Raw genomic sequence first — 21,813 nt, 5'->3', positions numbered from 1 at the left:
TCAATATATAAGCCTGGAAGGATATTTTCTTTATTCTAGCCTTAACCTTTATATCTACAAGTACTAAACTTTGCAGCCTTGCTTCCTCCTAGCTGAGCCATGGTTCTATGGGTTAAGACATATACCGTGTTCCGAGTGAGAGCGTTGAAAAGGGAGGGGATTGATAAATATGGACCTCGAAATTGGACAAGTGGAATTTTCCTTTTACGGGGTTTAGGGATTCAGGGGGACATGGGAAATATTAGAAGGCAGATGTAGAAACGATTTGAAAGGTTAATGGGGTATGCATGCATATGCCTTTGCAGACGAGAGTTTAGATGTGAAGTGCAGCGAGTAGATATTTGAATTTCTTTTCCTCCTTGATAACATTGAACGAACCCCAACGCCCGGATGTTATATGTCCCATATATTGCGATCCATGTTCCGTGGTCCTATTTACCTAGTACATTCCCCAACCTTAACCTTAACCTCATCCCATCATCAACTAAATTGCGCCTATCCCATATGAAGTTCGTTTCCCTCGTAGCTTCATAGTAAATTCCCCACGTGATTCCGTGGGTTTCTGTATCTTACAATAAAATGTTTTCTGTCGACGTTGAGCTCATTGAGCTTCTAGTAAGCAGTGATAGATCGTTCGAATTTCGGCCAGTTTCTCTGCTCTTTTTCTCTTCCCTTCGCTGACCCGCCGGAATTCCGGCGCTTGAACATATGCTCAACCATGGCCATTGGCTTGACGAAATCCAGCGGGGTTAGGGGTGCTGCTGCCACGCGATGGCCGTGCTTGGGTTTGTGAGGGTGGAAATGCCGCTTGATGCTGTCGTCAACTAAGGCCATGAGACCTGTAGCAATAATAACACTAAGGCGTTTTGTGTTAGAATAAAAACCCCCTTGCGAGTCTGTTTCATATAACTTACTCGGCGACATCACTGAGTTCCTCCACGATCGTCTCATCGCTGATCCACATCGAGCAAGGAGGAACCCATCCACCGGACGCTTGATCCGCCCGCATCTGGGAAGGCGATCGTAATTCAGGCACGATGTGCGCTATTGCGGGCCCTTCCCCATGATGAAGATGGTACGACACTGATTTTCCCTCGGCATACATTTCTGCTACTCGTCGCCAAGAGTAACTCTGGCCCCAGTATTCGAAATCGTACCGTTTTGATGACTTCTTCCCTCGGCGCGTGACTTCTACCTGGGCGTAGTTTGAAAATTCTAGCTTGATGCTATTTGTGGGAGCTGCATTGCTGGACTTGACGGCCAGGCCCTCATCTGCATCTTCGTCGACTGAAGCGTACCCACTATCTTGCCTCTTGATGCTTCCATTTCTGCTCTTGTGACCGCTTGTTGAGAGGCCAGAACCAGTCCTCTTGAATTCCGGCTTTCGAATACTTGCAAGAGCGCTGGACATTGATCTCGTCAGGGCAGGTCTCTGCTCTGAAGCGGGCTTTGCATATTTCCGGCTTGAATGACATAGTTCTCGCCCGGACGAACGCTCATATCGCCGTAGGGAAAATTCACGCTTCTTTAAGTCCTGCATGCGCAGATGAAATAGCTGGACGTTCCCGGTCTTGCGCAAGTAGTCCTCCGCGTCAATGCGCAAGTTCATGTTCCCATCATATGTGGTGTCGTCGTGGCGGATACTGAGGCGCTTCGTGGAGGGGAAGTAGTCGGCGAAGTTATTGGGGTTCGTCGGTCGTAGGTCCGCCTCAACGATTTCATGGTACTCGGGGACTTCATACTCGGGGTCGTATGTCTCGGGTTCCTCGCAGAGGTCTTGCTCAGAAGCGCCCGAGGCGTATGTTTCCGTTGATGATCGAGGGAAGCAAGAGTAGGGCGTCGGCGACGATGTCTCGTAGGCGTACTTGGAGCTAGGATAACGGTCTGACTCTGCGCGATAGGAGGAAGGTCGGGGGCTGTTGTGGACGGTTGTTGGAGCTGTGCTACGGGACTCATAAGAGTCGTTACTTCGACGAGAGTGAGAGCTGCGACTGCTTGCGCTGTCTTCGTGGTTTCTTCGGGTGGTTTCGTACATGTTGAAATAGAAGGTTTGCTGAGACGCTCCAAGTGATTTGGACTGCGGTAGATTTTGACTTGGAGAGGATAGTACAGGGTCATATATACAAGTAGAGATGTATTCCTCAGGTTGCAGGAGCCAGATTGATGCAACAAGAACAGTTGATAGAAATTTAGGGAGTGATCCAAAGAGTTTTAATGTGTAGATTTGGTGCCAAATTATTGAATTACTGATTCATGAGCACTGCGAGGTTACAAACGTAACATAGTCGAGGTCGGTGTGGCGGGGAGGATGGATATGGATTCTGATATGTCGATCCGATATAGACGTGGAGAGCAGGAGATGATCTGATGGGTCGGTCATGAGATCTTTATGTGGTGCGACAATTATCAAAGAATAAACAATATGGTACGGGACGGGACGGGACGGGACGATACGAAACAATTCGATTGTAGAAGAGTTTAGAGCGGGTGGATGGGGATGATAAGTCGATGTTACAGTCCAAGTAAGACGTAGGTCGGGGTCGGGTTCGGCCTTGGACGAAGCAAGCAGTGGGATGTCGATGCTTGCTTATTATTATTGCGTCCTTATTAATATTCCCGCGGTGGTCGCATGGGGGAACGACCCCCGTGTCCCGGCTCCTGAGGCCTCTCTCGTGGCTCTGGCTCTGGCTCCTCGCTCCTCGTTCATCCTCGCCACAACATCGTCGCCCTCGTCCGCCCTCTCCATCCTGATCCAGCCAGACCTCGGGGCATTTGCTGATGGCGGCAGGGTCGCTTTACAGGTCTTCGAGGTCCGAACCCAGCCGGCCATTTGCTTCGGTGGAATTGGTTGGCCGCCGTGTCGCCGTGGCGAGTGCAACGATTCCAGGGTTTCGGATGGGTGTAGGAGCGTGGAATCAGAGTGGACGCTGGACAATGAGCGTTTCCAGCTGCCAAACGGCGGCAGTGCAGGGGATCTTGATCCAGCAAGCAGAATGCTAATAACTAACTCGTCCGGAGGTACGTACGCTTTGCCTTTGCATTATTCTTCGGCTGGTCGACGGCTGCGAAGTCCTACTGCCGCGTTACTCAAGCACGCACTGCGCGTTGCAGCGCCCCGAGGTAAGGCGTTGGACAACTCGTACCACCGCAGCGGGCACCAGAGGGTTCGAGCATGTCCTAGTTTAGGTACGACGTATTCCCAAGAGAAGAATGGGTCCAGTGAGTCCCAAACATGACGAGGTCCGGAAGGGAGAATCGGCCGCGTCCGCCTTGGTGCTGCCCAAGCCCAAAACCCTTTGGCCAGCGACGGCGACGGCCCATCGGTCCCTCCAAGAGAGTCCCTATGGCTATGGATGATGGATTATGGCATGGCCACACCCAATACTCCACCATCCACCATGGCTTTTCGATATTCTGTCAGGACAAGAGAACCAGCTCCATTCCCCTCACAAGAGCCTGCCGCTGAGACACGCATGTTCAGGTGCTTGCAGGAATAACGTGCTTTAGGCGCTTTTGCTGCACGATCATCACGCTGAGGACCTATCGACATCCCCGGGCTATACTCCATATCATGATGATTATCATCCCATGGCCTGTCGCCCTGTCTCCTGTCTTTTACCCCACCACCCAGCCCCCAGCCACATCGGCCGGGGCTGCGTGCGAACTTCTATCTTGCGTCCTCGTCCGTTCATCTGCCTTGACGCGATCGTGCTCGTACACGTGCTCATGCTTGGCTGTCCTGCCTTTTACCTCGAAAAATACTAGTATCGGTGCAAATGTTTCAAATCCCCTGCTGTGGCTGGGGCTTCTCTGGCTCTGTTTCGCTCTCCCACCGCAGCTGCCCGATCTCGCGATACCTGAATAGCTTCTGCGTAGTGCGCATAGGCTGGGTTGCTGCGAACGCTTCATAGTGTCGCACCGTTTCAAACGACCGGAGCCAGAGTTGGTCAGATCGGGCGATGCCTTGCGTTATCACGACGAATTGGCGATGTTCATCTAGTTTGCCCTGCGGAGCATGTAGGCTGAGTTTGGCGGATACCACGACAGCTGCTGTGGCACGATGTGACTCGCTGCCCCATCACTGCGCTTGATCTCTGTGCGCCTACGATATATTCTAGCATACTTCGTACGGGCGCCTTAAGTCGTAAGATCACCCAGCCTCCTAGCTACTACGTACCCTCGAGGTTGGGATGGCATTTATGACTCCTAGTTTTGTTCTTTCGCATGCGACGGAACAGTGCGTCAGAATGAGAATTTCAAACCGCCCTTTTCTGGCACGATTATGAATGAGGCACTTACTCCGCTTGAATAAGACTTTTACGGCCGAATATCTCAGCTCGCAAAAGGCGACCAAACCTCGGAACAGCCCGGCGTCGCCTTACTCCGATCGTGGGATGGTTCCTGGTACATCCACGTCTTTCTGATTCGTCTAAACTCCATACCATATTGTGAGGTGGTACAATAATGACGATGATGATATGTAAGCACTTAAGGGAAGGCCGACCCGATTTCGTGGGGTGCAGAAATGGTCCCCAAATAACAACTTCGTCGGGTATTCCAGTTAGAAATTTCTCATTGGCTGGTATGATTTGATTTTCGGGTTTGATTCGCGGTTGCTGTATCCCTTAAGACAATATATGTGTCACTGGGAGCTCATCAAGTCAGCCAGTCATCTGAATGACATAATTTTCCCCAGTTTCCCGGCATGTACTTATTCACAATTTCTGTATTGACAGTATAGAATAAGTCGCCACCAGAGTGATCTTCACGAGAAAATGCCTTATTGCTGCCCAATCTCCTGAGACAGACAAGTGCACGGGAAGGCTCTCACTCGATGTCCAAATATGCACCATGGCAGTCTTTCATTTTCTTTTCCCAGCATCGCCACATCCACTCAACCCCGTGCTGGCTAATAGCCTTGACATCCACGGGAGTTTCCTACCTAACGGGAAATGCCTTGGGCAATCTCCGTAACACCTCCAAAACTGGCCAGCCATTCGACAGAACTGCCTCACTATTTCAGACTTATCTGCAGCACACCTTTACGCATACCCTAGTTGCAGGTCTAGAGGCAGATCAGGAGGTGAGGATTAAGTATTTGTTAGGCATGTTTACAGCGATCATTTCGTGGGGCCAGCCTGAAGAAGGAATTCAACGGGCTGATCAAATTCATTTGTCGGTTTTTAGGGGGTAATCAATGGGTGGGGGGTCAAAAGGGCAAGCCTAGTTCTCCTTAACATTTAGTATTATAGTTAGAAAATGCGGACACTTGCGTATTCCACAAGCAGAAGTAGCAATCTTGTCTGATAGCTTCACTCAGTCCTTGTGATAGTACCATGTGCAAGTTCAGAAGCTGATGCTCCCCGAGGTGCAAGATACTTACTACTCTAGTTCGGTATTCAATGTAAATTCTCGATGCCATTTAACAGTAATGAGCAGCTGCGAGTCGCGACGAAAATGCTGAAGTGAGTGTGATGAATTCAAGGCTGGTTAGCTTGGTCGAAAGGATAATGTTAATATTCATTCAGAAATATGAAGGCATTTAGAAGAGATTTCTGTAATTTAACACTGTGCTGTATGTAGACTGTGCTCTAGGGTTTTGGTGAAGACGGATATATTAAATACCCCCCTTTCCAAACACCCGTCCACCGAGTATCTTAATATATGGCTTGTCGAAAATCTATTAGACATCGTTTATCGATATAGACACTGAAAAGCCTATCAAATCTTTGTACCATAGCTTACGAGGCAACTGGTATTTCGTTCGCTGTAGCTAGTCAACAGAATAACTACTAACCTCCCATCATATTCCTCTCCTTCAAAACAACGCAGATAACGGCAACCAAGCAGCTTGGGGTCGGGGAGACCCAGATTTTCTACTATTTGCAGTGTAACTAGGTTATGAACTTGAAAGCTTTACTCCTTGCAATCCGGATCAAACATACTAGATTTAGTAAGTCATTCTACAGGCTTAAAAGAACATTCTGGTGTCAATGTTGCAGGAAAATATGCTTGTGGTAGGCAAGACGGTGCTTATAATTTGGATCTGAAGAGCGAGGAGTAGATAGGTATGCTTAGAGGCTTTGTCTAGAAGTTTGCTAGTATATCAGTCCTTCCTTAATAGATTGAAAACACTCCACGCGAGACAAATAAAACTACACGACAATACTAGGGTCGAGCGATCTACATCGAAGAGTGACAATGGGCCCAGTAACAGATCCATGTGTATCAATAGCCATATAAGAACACTAACTTCAGGTTCGGAGGTTGAGTAGTTATATTGCAAGGTTGGCAAGTGGACTCTTCACTGACTACTCTGACAAGACTCATGTAGAAGAATTGCTGGTGCCCCAAATTGAGATGGCACTTGGCACAAATATATACCCCCAGACCCCATATTACCGCGATCGCGCTCGGTGGTTCAAAGAACCCCTACTAAACTAGAAAATCCAGCTCCAGTTTGAGAGCACCAAAGACCCTCTCGATTCAACAGAAACGATGAGAGGCTACTCATGGAAAAATCCGACGGGATATAAAAACGCAGACATATGGGTGAATAGAGGGTGGACGAACTGTTGGGTCTACACTAGTAAACCCTACTGGGAAACAGTAGCACTTGGATAAGTGTAAGCCTTGTAGATATTATTGATACTATTCAAATAATCGAACTTAATATTACGTCTTATATTTTCTTCATCAGCGTTATTGATTGGTAACTGTACCAATTCGTAATGGTGCCTTCCATTTCATTAACAAGTCAGCCAGGCCCAATCTGCGCCCTCTTGTGGATTTCATGGCGAACTTGGCACTTAATTCTCAGCGATGGCTCAAGTTTAGCCCCTCTAAAATTGGTATATCTGATTGACTTCCTTGTTTGTTGTACTTCTGGTAGGCTGACGGGCATGCAAGACTGCAAAGTATCTCCGAAATAAGGCATCACTGGAGAAGCTTCTGACTATCGCCACAATCTAGGCGGGGAGGAGGTGGGGGGGCGGGGTTTCTTATATATAGCATCCCAAGTTGAGTAGATAATTTTAGAGAGCCTCTCGAGGTAGAAAGTGTTCTCCTGAGACCAGAAAATTAATAGGAGATGATTTGTGCCTCAAGTTTCTCTCCACGCTGCTGTTGTCCAAGGGTACCTATCGTAGGACCTCATATCTCTGGTAGAACAGATGCAAATATCATTGTGCACAGTGAAGTGAAGACCTCTAGGGATTTCAGACAAACAAGTGCAAGCACTAACAACCATGGGGTGAAGACGGTGCCAATTATTATACTAGCAGGCCTGGTGTGAAGACATGCCAATTATTGTACCAGGAGGCCTTGCTTTTAAGGCACAAGGGGTCGGGCCCTTGCTTAGCGCAAAATCTAAATTTCATGAACTTCAACACCAGGACATCAACAATCACCATCTAGCTTCGAATTGGCCTGCTACCATAGCTCCGCAATGTCTCCATGAAGGCTAGAGACGCGCTGGGGAGAGAGAAAGACTAAATACTTCAGCGAAACTCCGCCCACCTACGCAACCAGGCCCAGCCGCTCATTCACGGCCTCCCGATTCGAACAATAGTTCAAACCCCGTCCCATTAAGCAGCAATGGCATCACGAAGCGTAGCACCCGGTGCCGCTCTCCTGCGCGCGTCAAGGGTTTTTGCCATCCCTCCAGCACTACCTCGACCGACAGGCGATTATGCCGCCGCATCTGGGGGGTTCAGCTCCGATACAGCAACCCTACCGCACCCCATACATCAGTCACTCACAACTTTTCAATCATCACTTGAGCGGGGAGATTGGGGCTTGAAACGGTCATTACCCTTACGATCGACGACTAAAACGTCAACGCCGTTGATCAAAGTCGAAGCCATGGACACGTTTGAACAGATTACCGAATTCGCATCTGCGGCAGATCATACGTTGTCGTTGCAGAAATGGCAAGAAATGGGTATTCCTATCACGACGCCGAAGCCGAAGCGTGAGTCCAACTTCGAGGGGACTGGATCGGGAAGAAGCGTTTTTGAAGATGATCTCGATTCTACCACTCACGGGACGAATGCTCATGTGAAAGATACTACGAGGTGGAAATTTAAGGGCCCGTGGTTGGCGGGACAAACAGAGGGCGAATTCAATAATTATGTTCAGAAGGAGGTCCGGAAGCGGAAGACGGAGTTTCGCAAGTTCTTAAGGAGAGAATGCGCGGCTGCTATTAACAAGGAAACCCAGCAAAGAAAAAATCTTAAGAAGGATGCGGAAGCGGAAGCCACCGAAGCCCAATCGATATTGGGCCCTCAGGATATTACCGACGAGCAATTGTCGACCTACATTCAAACCCTCCGCGAAGACCGCGCAGAACTTTTCAAGCAGATTCGCACCTTTCTTGACCTCCCGCCGTCGCCAGTTAGGAAAGACGCGGGTCTCTTTAATGTAGCTGAGTTGATGTTCTCATCTTCGCTACTTCCAAACTCGGGACCGGATGGCCAGTCTGAAGCCGCCTCTATGTCACCATATGCGGAATCTGGCCCACCTAAGACACATCCCTCGGCTGGTCTCTCATATGGCCGCACATCCTCGAAACTATTCAATCACCCAGTCTACGGTCCACAGAAATACTCTCCGCCTGTCCAAGCCCGCGTCGTAACTCCCAGTCGTTCTGCCACAGGAACTCTTGGGGCAGCTTTGGGAGTTGGTGGTTTCGTCACTCGTCTCCCTGCCAGCGAGCAACTGGGGCAAGCGGGCTATTACTCTCGGGATAAAGCCATGAAGTCATCACCCCTCGTTGGACTCTCGAAAGTCGATCCGGATAACAAGGCTGGTGCTAAATTGTATGTGCAGCCTACACGTGCTACTGTCGACGCACAGGGCAAGGTGGTGTTGCAAGTTTCGTTGGCGGATCCTGTGGCCGTAGCTGTGAAGGAGGATAAGGTTGATGAGTTGCCGGTTGCTGAACCGCCGAGACGGATTAGTCCGCTTGGAGCTACGAGGAGTATAAGGATTGAGGGTCAGAATAATTCATCTGGTAGCTTGTATGGGATATGACGAAGATAGGGTATTCTTGGGAAAGGAGGTGGTAGAGCTGTAAAATAGGTCTACTTGGCCATTATATGTACGAGACTGGTTAGATGATTGTATAGATGTATCTATGATCTCCTTGAACCTATGATCTCCTTGAAATTGACCTGTTCTCAATTTATCTGTGTCTATTATCTATCCCTGTGCGTAACTTGAAGCTCCCTTGCCAAATCACAACAACCCACAGGAGGTAATATCAGCCACAATAGCCAATAACGAGGCAGCGGAATTATTATATACTCATAGGGTAGGTAGAATAGAGCATAGAGGGGTAGGAATGTGACTGCATGTCCGTATATGGCCTACACAAGTTAGAGTATCTTGTTAGGCATATTGTGTCGCAGAGATTCATATTTATTCTGGTCTTGCAAAACAAGTTCAAGCCGAACCCTCTTAAAATGTGCAACCTGTCTACCGGGTAAGGGTATATTATTCTCTCCTAGTATTTTGGGAATTGAGAACTTAGGTTTACACAGTTTAGATATGAATAATCGGCTTAGTCTAGGCTTCCTCAATCATATGGTCATGGCAATAGGCGATGGGTAGGGTTTTACGCGCGGGATTTGAATTTTGGTACCTTTTAGGTGTTCTGATTGAAGTGTTTTCAAATCTAATTTGAGTCTATATAGGGGTATCATTTGAAGACGTCTATCTCATTCCATCAAATCAACACTTACCATCTTCAATGCCTTGATCGCCCAATCCGGGTACTTAGTCTTATCCGCCCCATGATAATCGTCGAAAAACTTCTTTATAAAAGCAGGGAATCGATCCTCTATAATAGCCTCCCTCATACTCGTCATCAACGCAAGCTGATACCACACATTATGTATCGTAAGAAGATGGGCACCAACAGTCTCCTTAGACGCAAGATGATGGACGAAAGCTTTCGTGATTCCCAGCCCACCATCCTCCTTTTTCCGACAACACATACATCCGCAGCCCTCCTCCACAGGCCCGAAATCATTCGCATATCTCGCGTGCCGAATATTTAGAAGGCCGTGTGCGGTGATGGCGTTTCCGAACCGCGCTGTTCGGGTGGGCCAAACGCAATCGAACATATCTGCGCCCAGCGCAACACTAACCACCAGGTCCTCCGGATACCCAATTCCCATCACATATCTTGGTTTCATCTCCGGAAGGAGGCCTGTGCAGGTATTGACCACCCGGCAATAATCATCCTTTGCTTCGCCGCCGCTCAACCCTCCGATTGCAATCCCCGGTGTGTCTCTCGCCACCATTTCCTTGCAGCATTCTGCCCGCATCTCGAGATCAAGACCGCCTTGTATGATACAGAAAAGGTTTTGCGTGGTCGGGTTCGCGTGTGCGGTTATGCATCGGTCGAGCCAGCGGATGCTACGGTGCATTGCCTCGCGCATGCGTGCAGCATCGGGGGATGTGGTGATAACTACATCATCGAGCTGCATGATGATATCGCTGCCGATTGTGTTCTGGAGGTCGATTGAATGCTCAGGCGTCAGGAGCATAGGCGTTCCATCGTGGGGACTGAGGAACCGAACACCTTCTTCTGTGATGTTTGCGAGCTTGAGGAGACTGACCATCTGGAAACTGGAATCTCCAAATTAGCTTTATTCCACAGGGGTATAAATTCATTAGGGGTTATATGTAAGAAACCCCTTACCCTCCACTATCAGTCAAGATATTATGCTTCCATCCTTGCAGCTTGTGTGCTCCGCCAACTGCTTTTAGCACTTCTTGTCCAGGCTTCAGTCCTAAATGGTACGTGTTATTGAGGCATAATCGGCAGCCGGTAGCCTCGAGCTGATGAGGCGTCAATCCTTTGAGCGATGCTTGGGTCGCAACCGGCATGAAGAGAGGGAGTTGGACGGGGCCATGAGGAAGAGTGAGGTTGGCAGCGCGGGCTTTAGTGGTCTATGTTGGTCTTGAAGTGTTAATTGACGAGGGTTACTTTAGGCGCTCATAGGACGGAGATAGAGGGCAAAAGGGGGGGGCTTACGGAGCAACGGGCTATCAGCTCAAACGTCAGCGCCGACGGCATAGGTTTTAGCATAGGAATGGGCGTGGGTGTTGACGTGGCAGAGGCCATGATCTCAACTGATAATGGAGAGACATAACACTGTACTACTGCGTGGTGTTGGCGGGGAGAAATTAATTTTCGGTCCTAAGGCTTGCGGCGATAAGATAAGATAAGACCGGCTCAACCTCGGCACTGCCACAAGCCAAAGAAACCCTCCAAGGAATTTGCTTCCACTTGCCCGAGGTCATCTCGGTGATGTCGTCAGAGTCGTGCCATCTTGAAAATCTAGCGTATTATAAAAGCCCAATTGGTGCAATGGAGCGACTGTTAAGGCTTGTTTATCCAGTTCTATGCCTCTATTGGGGCATATTCCCCAATTATAATAAGTTGACCTTTAGCCTGGACCGCAGTCTGTGGGGAGCAACTTGAGTGGCGGCTAGACGACGATTTGGCTTGGTTCTTCTAGGCCTTCCTCCGTGTTGCTGTTGTTTTGCCATGCAATGGAATCTGGGGCTCTGGCCTAGTGGCTTGGGCTTATAATGTTCTCCTCACCTCTTGGGTTTGAATTCATCTTACATCTCCTTATCGCGGGCTTCACCATCTCGAAACATATTTCGTTACTTTGATACCCAACTTGTTCTGCCGCTGCGGTACCACCATATCAGAAGTACAGCCTACAGCCTCGCAATCACCCGGGGCATGGCGTTGAACATAGCATACGACAGCCTCAAGCTACTTCTTCGCGGTGAGGTTGAGAGACTCCCTTAAACCTCTTATTTCCTCCACTTCTGCCTCCCCAGCCCGCCATGTCGACCTCTCAAATTCCCCAAAGACTCAGTAGGTCTACTGGGCCAACAGATTTTCACCTCTTCCCTCGCCTGGCCCCAGAACTCCGTCTCAAAATCTGGAGAGAGGCTTGCTCGCCACGCACCGTCACCATCCGTTACAGCCTCGAGCAAGACCGATGTATATGTGCCTCCAAACCACCAGCCATTCTCCATACCAGCCACGAGTCACGAACCGAAGCTTTAAAAACATACAAGTTATGTTTTGGCACCCCTTCACATCCAGCACATATATATTTCAGCCCTTACCGAGACACCCTTTATCTCCCACGACACAGAGAGATGGGTTATGACGAGACGTTACGCGATTTCAAGACGTTAGTTGAAGACAGGGAAGGAGTGCTAAATGAGATTCGCCACGTAGCGATCGAGCACGTGGACCCGGGAGTCAAACGGCCGTGGGAACCATACAATAAGGCCTCTGTGCTCCGAAACTTTCCCAAACTTCAAGAAGTCACACTAGTATTGTGCAATTCCAAGGGTCAGGAGACGGTAGACTTGGATGAAGAAGTGGAATTTGTGCCGCCGAAGGAGGACCCAGGGAAACTGTTGAGGTTATGGGTGGACTTCCGGCAGAACTTCGTCATGGAGGAGAGAATGCTAGAGAATGTGTCTAGAGAGTTGGGAAAGGAGTATAAGCGCTTTACTTTGCCGCGAGTTCAAATAAAGACCAAGGTGCGCCGCATAGATGGAGGCCATCCTCCACTGAAGTGTGACCATGGGATGCAACGTAGCAACAACACCCGTATGTTGCCAAGTGTGTAATGCCCAACGCGTTTCGCTTCACAGAGCCCTGATCGTACCGCAGCAAATCCTGCATTGTGGAGTATAGAGTACTACGGCGTATTGTTTATGGTGGATCTCTATGGCATGATACATTTGGCAATCCCGCGGCCTAGGTGGGACCCATCGGTATATTCAAGGACCAACCACACATCCGAGTTCCCGTCCATGAGGCTTAACTGCCCAGACTACCAGCCGAAGTGTGTGAAATGGTTAGAAGAATCGGCTGATGATGCCGAGACGTTTGTTAGGATAATTACAGGTAATAAGGAAGGGTATAGTTCGCCGCACTTCGTTGAGTTCGAGGACAGCGTTGGGATGGAGATTCGTTGGAACTATTTGTTGGATGAAATTGGAAAAGGCGTTATCAAGCAATTGGAATGAATGTACTTAAAGTACTATACATGTAATGTAGGATTATGCGGAATTATACCCCTGTACAATACATCTTCTTCTCAAAAATATATCTCCTCCTCTGTAACACTTGTCATTAAAGAGGAAGCAAATTGTCCATCCATCTAAACCGTCCTTCTTATACTTACAGGGCCGCCCCCATAGCAGGCCAGCTCTCACCTAGCTACTCGTTTCGGGGCTTTTTTTGTTGCCTGGAGCAACTTCGTGATTTCAGGAAGTCTAAATAGCATTGGAAGGTACGTGTCCTAGATAATATTCAGGGGGAAATCTATTCAACGAAAAGAGATTTCACTTACCCAGATAGTTTCCCAGCTATGGGAAATAATCCAAACCTTCCACACGGAACCCCCCACCCAATGGTTCTTCTTCGGATTACTTGTCAGTAGATTAGCCACTACCGCCCGAGCATATTCATCAACGTCCATGCCATCCCTTTCCACTACCGCTACCACCGTCGTGGAATCCATGATGTCCTGCGCTAGTGCATATAACGAGCTTTCTGGTAATTTAGCCGATGGCATATTATCGAAAATCCTCGTCTTGACGCCCGCTGTTATAACTTGAATGACGTTGACGCCGAATGGAGAAAGCTCCATTCTAAGCTGGTCAGTAAGCATATTGGCGGCGGCTTTGGTGGCATTGTAGTATCCCTGCCACATCATAGGAAACTTTCCAGCAACAGACCCGATGTTAACGATGGTTCCCTAGGCGGAGATGAGAAGTGGTGCAAATGCTCGAGTCACTTCGATGACGGCAAATACGTTAACGTCGAATAGCTTCTTTGCTTCGGAAAGATCTGAATCGAGAAGTGGGAGACCGTATACTACCGATCTTATTATCAGGAATATTTCCAAACCCTTGGGAATATCCGCTGCATACCTCGTCCGGAGTTATTAATTAAGAAATCTAAGGATCCGCCAGTAGCCTTTTGGACACTTTCCACTGCCTGTTTGATAGACTCGCTATCCACGACATCGAGTTTCACGATTTCTAACCCAAGGGACCTCAGAGGCCCAACTTTGGCAAGATTGCGAGCCGTAGCGAAGACTCGGTGGCCATTCCTATGAAATTCCTTGGCTAGAGCTTCCCCAATTCCCCCTTCGCTACAGCCAGTGATGAAAACAGACTTCCTCGACATGGTCTTGATTGTCTTTGACGTGAAAATTTTTCGAAGAGCGTGGGACTTCAAACGTTTTGGAGCCTGATAAGGTTTGATGAAAAATGGAAGAGGGGTTTTGACGGGAGATTTGGATATTATGAAATCAGAATTAATATGAGATGGGGAGTAGAAATGTTTTGTTCTAAGAGACTTTAATTGAATCTGTAAAATGTTCCGAATCCACTTGGTATTATATTGATTTGGACCTGATACAGGATTCATCTTCATTTATGACCTGCTTTGCAACGTTTCATGGATTCCAGGATCTCCGGTCCAGCGACATCTGATAAGTGAGATACTGAAGTACCGTACCTTATTTTAGTACAGAGCAACCTTGTGGTGTGAGTTGATAAGGTTGGTCCAATCGACTAAAGCTAGTTCTTAGGCACTCTAACCTTCGACGCATCGCATCTCCCAACAACACTTACAGTTCTGTCATGATTTCCCTTTTCCTTCAACTGTAATAACACGAACAATATTATGCGCTACTCAGCACATTTTGGCACATGTGTGCGATTTGGTGCCGGGAACGTTCAGGTATACAATGGGTGATGCCATATGTACGTTGAATCATGTGGATGGGTGGAAGGTTCAGTTGGCGAGAAAACCAAGGCCAATTCCTTAAATTAGGGATTAAAAAGGTATTGATGGATGGAAAGTCGAAGATTTGTGATTAAAGGGTATGATCCACATAAGATCATCCCGATGAAGATGTCGGTTTGAGAGTTGCTAGGACTGGAATTGGGTGTATAGGGTAGCTAGGATATGATTTATAGATACTATACGGCATGGTAGTCGAAATTCATCGTATGAATACTGAAGTAGTTCTGATACGTTTTCCAGTAAGTCAAATTTTTGATTTCAGGTGAAGCGGAGAAACGATCTTGAAATACATGAATGAAACGTTGAGCAAAATGAGTCAAGATTTCACTTCTAGACGTATAAGCCATGGAAAAAGTATTTCACTACTTCCTTATTAAAGTGCCATTCTAAAATGATGCGGGTATCCACTGATAAAGTCGTTTATTTAGATCGAAAGGATCAGTATAAGTTTCAAGTTAAAAAGTAACAAAGCTCAAACATCGGCAATAAGACTAGCTTGTATAATAAAATTATTGGGATTATTAGAATTATAGTTGTTATCTCGCGCCTCATATCTATGCTATAACCAAAATATAACTTCCCCTTTATCTGATAACTGATGATGCTAGTTGCTTCAATATAATATCCAATATACAATTCAAAATCCAAGTGGAGATTTTAGATCAGCAATAATCGATCACCCTCCCATCCAGACCCTCTTCTATGCTTGCCTTAACCTCACTAGCCATGTCCTTACTCACAAACCCAACCCCAAGCTCTTGACTTGTATACCAACTCGCACGATCCATATTCCCACTCCCAAGCACCACTACTTCTCCATCCACAATTGTGAGCTTGAGATGTGTCTTAACCGGCTCATCCATCACGGCCGCAACGCCTTGCCTCGGGCAATAGTACCCAATTCTCAATATCCCCGGTTTTTGCGCCTGGGTTTCGGGATCTGAACTTAACGTCCGTTGGTATGATTTGTGGAGGTTGCGGTATTGGTGGCGTAATTTCCATACCTCGAATTCGGTGATTGTTCCTGCTGTGGCGAGTTGCTCGAGGATCATGAGTAGGCTGCTTGTCACGATGTGAACTGAAACCCCTCTTTTGAGGGCGGAGACAAGCGCTGAGAGGACCGGAGGAGATGTAAAATTAGGGCTTTGGATGAAGATATTGTGGTTTGCGGTGTTTAGGATGTGGAGGATGAAGGTATTGAGTGGCGTATGCGGAATCTCAGGTGCTGACATCCACGGAAGTCGGAATCGAGGATTGATGTGATGAGATGAGGGGAGTAGTATGGTTGGTATTGGGCTTTTGGGGGAGAACAGTGTCTCTTTTATCAAATGCAATTCTGGTATGTCGCCTGCAACTTCCGTATCCAACTCCAAAGGACTATCCGGGAACAACATAGGAGGCAGGGAAGCTCCTCCTCTAGACCAAAACGCTGACCAAAAGCCAAAAAGCCTCTCACAAATATGCCCACGCACCTCGACGCATCCCTCAAACCAGCCCTCCCAGCTGACATTAGCACTCGGAATGTATGCTAGCTGTCGATCCATAAGAATGAATTTAGGATGCATGACACTGAACGGTTTTACAAAGGTACTCTTAACAACTAGATTAATGCCTGTAAGGTCATCTGCAGACGGAAGCCCTAGGCTCGGCCATGATGGTGGAGCGTATATAGTACCATCTAATGACGAGGTATGAAATAGCTTTTGAAGAATTGAGCGAGATGAGAAGCATATCCGGACTTGAATTTTGCGGTTCTGGGCAATAGCCTTGGAAGATAATTTGAGGAGTAGTGAAGATATTGCGTCTTGAGATGGTGACTTTGCCCAGAAACAGGTTACGATTATGAGTTCGTGGTTGGTTTCCAGGCAGTCTGAGAACACTTTGGTGAGTATCTGTGAGCCTGTTCCGAGACTGAACTTTTCTGGGTGGGAGGAAGTGATGAGGGTCCGTGGACTGGATAGATGGGCGTTTGAATTATTCCAGCTCTCCTCCGTGGGGATGTTGGCATTGTTGAGCCAGCCGTCTATTACTGCGTGATTGGGTAATGAAGCCATTGTATTTGGATTTGCAAACGGGTGAGTTGTCCTCAGCAAAAGTGTAACCGATATATGTCCATATTAGAGATTTGAGAGATCGTCTTCTAATTCGCGAGAGATGATTATCGGGAGCCAAAATTGTGGTATTGTTGTAATAACGAGAGAATGAGATGTAGTTAAGGGTTACATTCTTGGTTCTGCGCGCCATTCTTGGCTTTCGTGCTCCACACTCCGCTCCGTGGAATGATCACAGCTGGCGGGGAGTATTAGGTAATCAGGAGAACCATTTGGTTAGACATCACGCTCCGGAATAGCTTACCCTATATACTTTAATATGTACGAAGTACAACTGCTCATCATTTAATGAAGGAAGCAATCAATTCAATACCTTCAATTCCATGTACCAACTTAATCTCGATAACTTAATACTTCCTCATAGGTAGCTAATAGATGCTTTACTGTTTCGATGTAATTGCTCAGGGTTAGTGGCAAGATAATGCAGGATTTGTAGGGTAGTTCGAGTCCGACATATCTACAAGGAGACTCGAAATTAATTTTATTGTTAGATAAAATAAATATGGAAAAGGAACCGTCTGCAAGTAAGTCTGTTACTAGAAGTATCAAAATTTAGAGTTATAGTTGAAGGTAAAAGGCATAGCATGAAAGCAGAGGTATTGATCTATTATTTACCAGTAAAAGAAATCTGCCATTTATAAGAATATTAGATCTTAACTCTGTATTGTGTCCGTCGTGGTTGTGCCTCAGTGGTATAATACGCCTAAAGAGTTATTACCTAGGAATATACCTAGGTACGAAGTAGTTACACGTGATCCAACCTTTACAGAGTCACGTGCATTGTCTCTCTTTCCCCTCTATCAATAGCTACGCGTCTTGCAAGAAATATTCAGATAGGTACTTGATTCTTTTGTAATTGTATTCTACTATTAACGCACAAGATATTCATAATTGCAGACCTAGAACCTTCTTTGTAGTGTTTTTCTACCCCTCTGCCCATAGAACCAGCGTGTAAGTGTATTTACCTCGGCTCAAGCACGGGCGCGTATTGTATCCCGCAACGCAATACACTTGTCGAAGCCACTGAATTGCCACTACACTTCCCCTTATTTATAACATAACCTTGCCCTGCAGTCATAACCACGCATCTACTCTAATTTCTAGTACTGGACTCACTTGGACTGTTGAACCTGCAGCTTCTTTGAACACGAGATAGTACGAGATAGTACTCATCCGATCCGATGGCGCAGACCAAGCCAGTCAGTTTACATCTGATACCCTTGGCTAAGGATACGGTTCTACTCCCAGGAATCGTCCTCAGAATTCCGGTTGCTGCAAATCGACCGGATATCCCGGCTCTACTTTCAAATATATACAGCCAGGCAGCTACGAAGACAACGACTCAGCGGCTAGATAGCATCAATGTCGCATGTGTTCCTCTGAGCTCCCCTCTGCTCAACCGGCATGGCCAGAAGATGATATCCCAGGGCGATCGGAGCCCCACACCGAAAGCACGCTTGGGCATAAACCCTTCAGATGCAACGAAGGACGATCTGTTTGGATATGGCGTGGCGGCGAAGATATCCGGCGTTGAAGGACGAGGGTCGGGGGAGTTTGCTCTGTTGGTTGAAGGAGTCGCCAGGATAAAGATTGAGAGAGTGACGCAAGAGCGTCCCTTTTTCCAGTCGGAAGTTACCTATATATATGATGACGGTAAGTGCTCTGGTCTCTGGACTGCGTGGCATATCTAACTTCCTCCAGCTGTATCCCCACAGGATCTTGCGATTCAAGAACTCTTCGCCCAACTTAAACAGCTATCTCGCGAGCTCCTCACACTATTAAGACTCTCGTCGCTCCTCCCTCGAAGTTCTGGGTCTGCAGGGCTGTCTCCAATCCTCGCCAGGCGGCTCGAACTTTATATTGCGAAGCGGGGCATACAAGACTCTGGGTTGTTAGCAGATTTTATGACCAATATTGTCGAGGCATCGCTGGAGGAAAAGTTACAGATTCTAGCTGCTCTGGATGTGAAGGACCGTTTAGAGAAGGCCATTGCCTTGTTGCAGCGACAAGTTGGAAACATCAAAAATAATGTGAGCATCACTACACTTACCAGCACTTTCCCGGCGAACACCGACTTGGACCAGATGCAGAAGACGGGCAAGCAACGGATGAGAAGGCCTGGCATTTCCGGTATGCAGCTACCAGGAATGGGAGGCATTGGGACACCTCCTGATGATGAGCAAGAACCAAACGAAATGGATGAGTTAAAAAAGAAGCTCGACGCTGCAAAGATGCCGGCCGAGGCTGCAAAGGTTGCTTTCCGAGAGCTCAAGCGACTAAAGAAGATGTCCCCGGCTCAGGCAGAATATCAAGTCACCCGAAATTATTTAGAGAATCTGGCTGAGATACCTTGGACAGTCGCCACAGAAGACCAGCTTGGTGTGGAAACCCTATCCCGAGCAAGAAAGCAATTCGATGGTGATCATTATGGTTTAGAAAAGGTCAAAAAACGCTTGCTCGAATATCTTGCAGTTCTCAAACTTAAACAGTCTATCAACCAGGATGTGAACATCCAAATTGCAAAGGCAGAGGAGGAGAAGGCTGCAGAGAAGGCCGAGATCTTGAAGAGAAAACGGATGATCGACAAGTCACCCATTCTGCTCTTAGTCGGGCCGCCGGGAGTTGGGAAAACTAGCTTAGCAAAGTCTGTTGCTACGGCTTTGGGGAGAAAATTCCACCGCATCTCCCTTGGAGGCGTACGAGATGAAGCGGAGATCAGAGGACATCGCAGAACATATGTTGCAGCTATGCCCGGGCTGATTGTCCAGGGGCTTAAAAAGGTTGGGGTCTCAAACCCGGTCTTCCTGCTCGACGAGATTGACAAAGTTGGGTAAGTGTTATTTAGATTTTTCCCGATGACTCTGGTGACTAACCCCCTCATAGAACATCTAATTTCCATGGTGACCCATCCGCAGCCATGCTGGAAGTTCTTGATCCTGAACAAAACCATTCTTTCACGGACCACTATGTCAATATTCCATTAGATCTAAGCAAGGTCCTTTTCATCGCCACTGCCAATACCCTTGATACCATTCCTCCAGCTCTCCTCGATCGTATGGAGACAATCGCGCTACCAGGCTATACTACTCTTGAGAAACGGCATATTGCTCTACAACATTTAATTCCAAAACAGATCCGAACAAGTATGTATAATACACCAATGACGTAAATGGGTGCTAACAGCTTGCAGATGGTCTCGGGGAAGGGCAGGTTGAGTTCAACCAAGATGTCGTGTCCAAGATTATTGAGTCGTACACTCGAGAATCTGGCGTTCGGAATCTCGAGCGTGAAATTGGCTCTGTATGCCGTGCAAAAGCTGTAGAATTCGCCGAGGCAATGGACTCTGGGCACCTAGGTATGCTCTTTCACTTTTATATGATATTTTACAATTGGTACTAACGTATGCTTTCAGAGAAATATAAACCTCAACTATCGGTGGAAGATATTGAAGACATTCTAGGTATCGAGAAGTTTGACGAAGAAATTGCGGAGAAGACGAGGTAACTACCCGAATCCCCTAGATTCATGTCGGATGTTTTTTGTCCAGATGTACAACACTGTACATTCTGCAAGTGCTCGGAGGAAATCATCTGCACAGATTCTATATGAAACCGTACTAATAGTCTCGGTAGTCGCCCTGGTATCGTGACTGGCCTTGTGGCATACAGTTCTGGCGGGAACGGCAGCATACTTTTCATCGAAGTTGCTGATATGCCGGGTAGCGGCAGTGTGCAGCTGACTGGCACATTGGGGGATGTGCTCAAGGAAAGTGTCGAGGTGGCACTTAGCTGGGTTAAAGCACATGCGTACGAACTTGGATTGACAAGCGACCCTTCGGAGAATATCATGAAGAATCGTAGTATCCATGTTCATTGCCCATCAGGAGCAATTCCCAAGGTAGGTACTGCTATCTGTCACAAGAAATGTTGGCTAACCATAGTCAGGATGGACCTTCTGCCGGTATGGCACACACAATTGCTCTTATATCCCTGTTCTCTGGCAAAGCTGTACCTCCTACCATGGCAATGACTGTAAGCTGCGTCTAATTGTAGTCGTGGTTTGATAGCACTAACACTAGATAGGGCGAAATCTCACTTCGGGGCCGCGTTACTGCTGTGGGAGGCATCAAGGAGAAATTAATCGGAGCTCTCCGCGCAGGCGTTAAGACCGTACTGCTACCAGCCCAGAACAGAAAAGAGTAGGCGTCTTATTCGAATCTCAAATTTCTAATACTAACGGTTAATTAGTGCCAAAGACCTGCCCCAGGAGGTTAAGGATGGTTTGGAGATCATCCACGTCAGGTAAGTGTCCCTTATAAGATATCAAATTCTCTGGTTCTAATATATATTCTAGACATATTTGGGAAGCCATGCGCCACGTTTGGCCTGATGCACACTGGCGGGGCGAGGAGAACTTTGCGGGTATCGAAAGCCAGCTGTAACTCTATTCTAGATCCCGCTCGCCCCAGCCCAATATTTACATACAGCAGTTACAGGTATATATGCTGGTTGCTAATTCCTCTATATAATCAACTGCGTTGCTTTAAGTTGTAGCGTTTGATGCATTTTGCAGCGGTGGAAATTTGATGATCAACGACGCTATACGGGGAGCGGCGTTAGACAATGTATTTACCTCTGATTGCATCAATTCGATGTAAACAAACAAATTATATATATAATTTCCCTAGCTCGCTGCCTACATACCGTGACTTATGTAAACCGTCTGCTAAGGAGTACATATTTATTCTGTCGATTTCTACATATACACTTATTTACCTGTAATTTATGTATTTCCTCTTGGAATCAATAGGCCACAACTCCTTATCAAGCCAAG

At 47.3% G+C, this 21,813-nt stretch overlaps 7 protein-coding genes across 7 annotated transcripts; 3 read left to right on the top strand and 4 right to left on the bottom strand.

The window, feature by feature from the left end:
* Positions 1-612: 612 nt before the first annotated feature.
* BP5553_04322 (Uncharacterized protein) lies at positions 613-2,035 on the bottom strand (the record flags this gene model as incomplete). The annotated part of the gene is made up of 2 exons (XM_032012945.1): positions 613-856; positions 915-2,035. The coding sequence occupies 2 exons, from the start codon at positions 2,033-2,035 to the stop codon at positions 613-615; spliced, it is 1,365 nt and encodes a 454-aa protein (XP_031872638.1).
* A 5,561-nt stretch (positions 2,036-7,596) lies between these two features.
* Positions 7,597-9,033, top strand: BP5553_04321 (uncharacterized protein; the record flags this gene model as incomplete). The annotated part of the gene is made up of 1 exon (XM_032012944.1): positions 7,597-9,033. The coding sequence occupies one exon, from the start codon at positions 7,597-7,599 to the stop codon at positions 9,031-9,033; it is 1,437 nt and encodes a 478-aa protein (XP_031872637.1).
* A 534-nt stretch (positions 9,034-9,567) lies between these two features.
* Positions 9,568-11,134, bottom strand: BP5553_04320 (uncharacterized protein; the record flags this gene model as incomplete). The annotated part of the gene is made up of 4 exons (XM_032012943.1): positions 9,568-9,687; positions 9,744-10,635; positions 10,709-10,959; positions 11,045-11,134. The coding sequence occupies 4 exons, from the start codon at positions 11,132-11,134 to the stop codon at positions 9,568-9,570; spliced, it is 1,353 nt and encodes a 450-aa protein (XP_031872636.1).
* A 737-nt stretch (positions 11,135-11,871) lies between these two features.
* BP5553_04319 (uncharacterized protein) lies at positions 11,872-13,077 on the top strand (the record flags this gene model as incomplete). Its single annotated transcript, XM_032012942.1, has 2 exons — positions 11,872-12,655; positions 12,719-13,077. The coding sequence occupies 2 exons, from the start codon at positions 11,872-11,874 to the stop codon at positions 13,075-13,077; spliced, it is 1,143 nt and encodes a 380-aa protein (XP_031872635.1).
* A 185-nt stretch (positions 13,078-13,262) lies between these two features.
* On the bottom strand, positions 13,263-14,494 carry BP5553_04318 (putative Short-chain dehydrogenase; the record flags this gene model as incomplete). The annotated part of the gene is made up of 4 exons (XM_032012941.1): positions 13,263-13,352; positions 13,404-13,811; positions 13,869-13,930; positions 13,987-14,494. The coding sequence occupies 4 exons, from the start codon at positions 14,492-14,494 to the stop codon at positions 13,263-13,265; spliced, it is 1,068 nt and encodes a 355-aa protein (XP_031872634.1).
* Positions 14,495-15,531: 1,037 nt separating this feature from the next.
* BP5553_04317 (uncharacterized protein) lies at positions 15,532-16,923 on the bottom strand (the record flags this gene model as incomplete). Its single annotated transcript, XM_032012940.1, has 1 exon — positions 15,532-16,923. The coding sequence occupies one exon, from the start codon at positions 16,921-16,923 to the stop codon at positions 15,532-15,534; it is 1,392 nt and encodes a 463-aa protein (XP_031872633.1).
* A 1,238-nt stretch (positions 16,924-18,161) lies between these two features.
* On the top strand, positions 18,162-21,421 carry BP5553_04316 (Lon protease-like protein 2, peroxisomal; the record flags this gene model as incomplete). Its single annotated transcript, XM_032012939.1, has 10 exons — positions 18,162-18,633; positions 18,682-19,810; positions 19,864-20,123; positions 20,171-20,335; positions 20,393-20,480; positions 20,613-20,877; positions 20,925-21,011; positions 21,063-21,178; positions 21,228-21,281; positions 21,334-21,421. The coding sequence occupies 10 exons, from the start codon at positions 18,162-18,164 to the stop codon at positions 21,419-21,421; spliced, it is 2,724 nt and encodes a 907-aa protein (XP_031872632.1).
* Positions 21,422-21,813: the final 392 nt, after the last annotated feature.

This window comes from Venustampulla echinocandica (genome assembly GCF_003357145.1).
Source record: "Venustampulla echinocandica strain BP 5553 chromosome Unknown scaffold_1, whole genome shotgun sequence".
NCBI classification, from domain to species: Eukaryota; Fungi; Ascomycota; class Leotiomycetes; order Helotiales; family Pleuroascaceae; genus Venustampulla; species Venustampulla echinocandica.
This window is presented reverse-complemented; position numbering and strand designations above follow the sequence as displayed.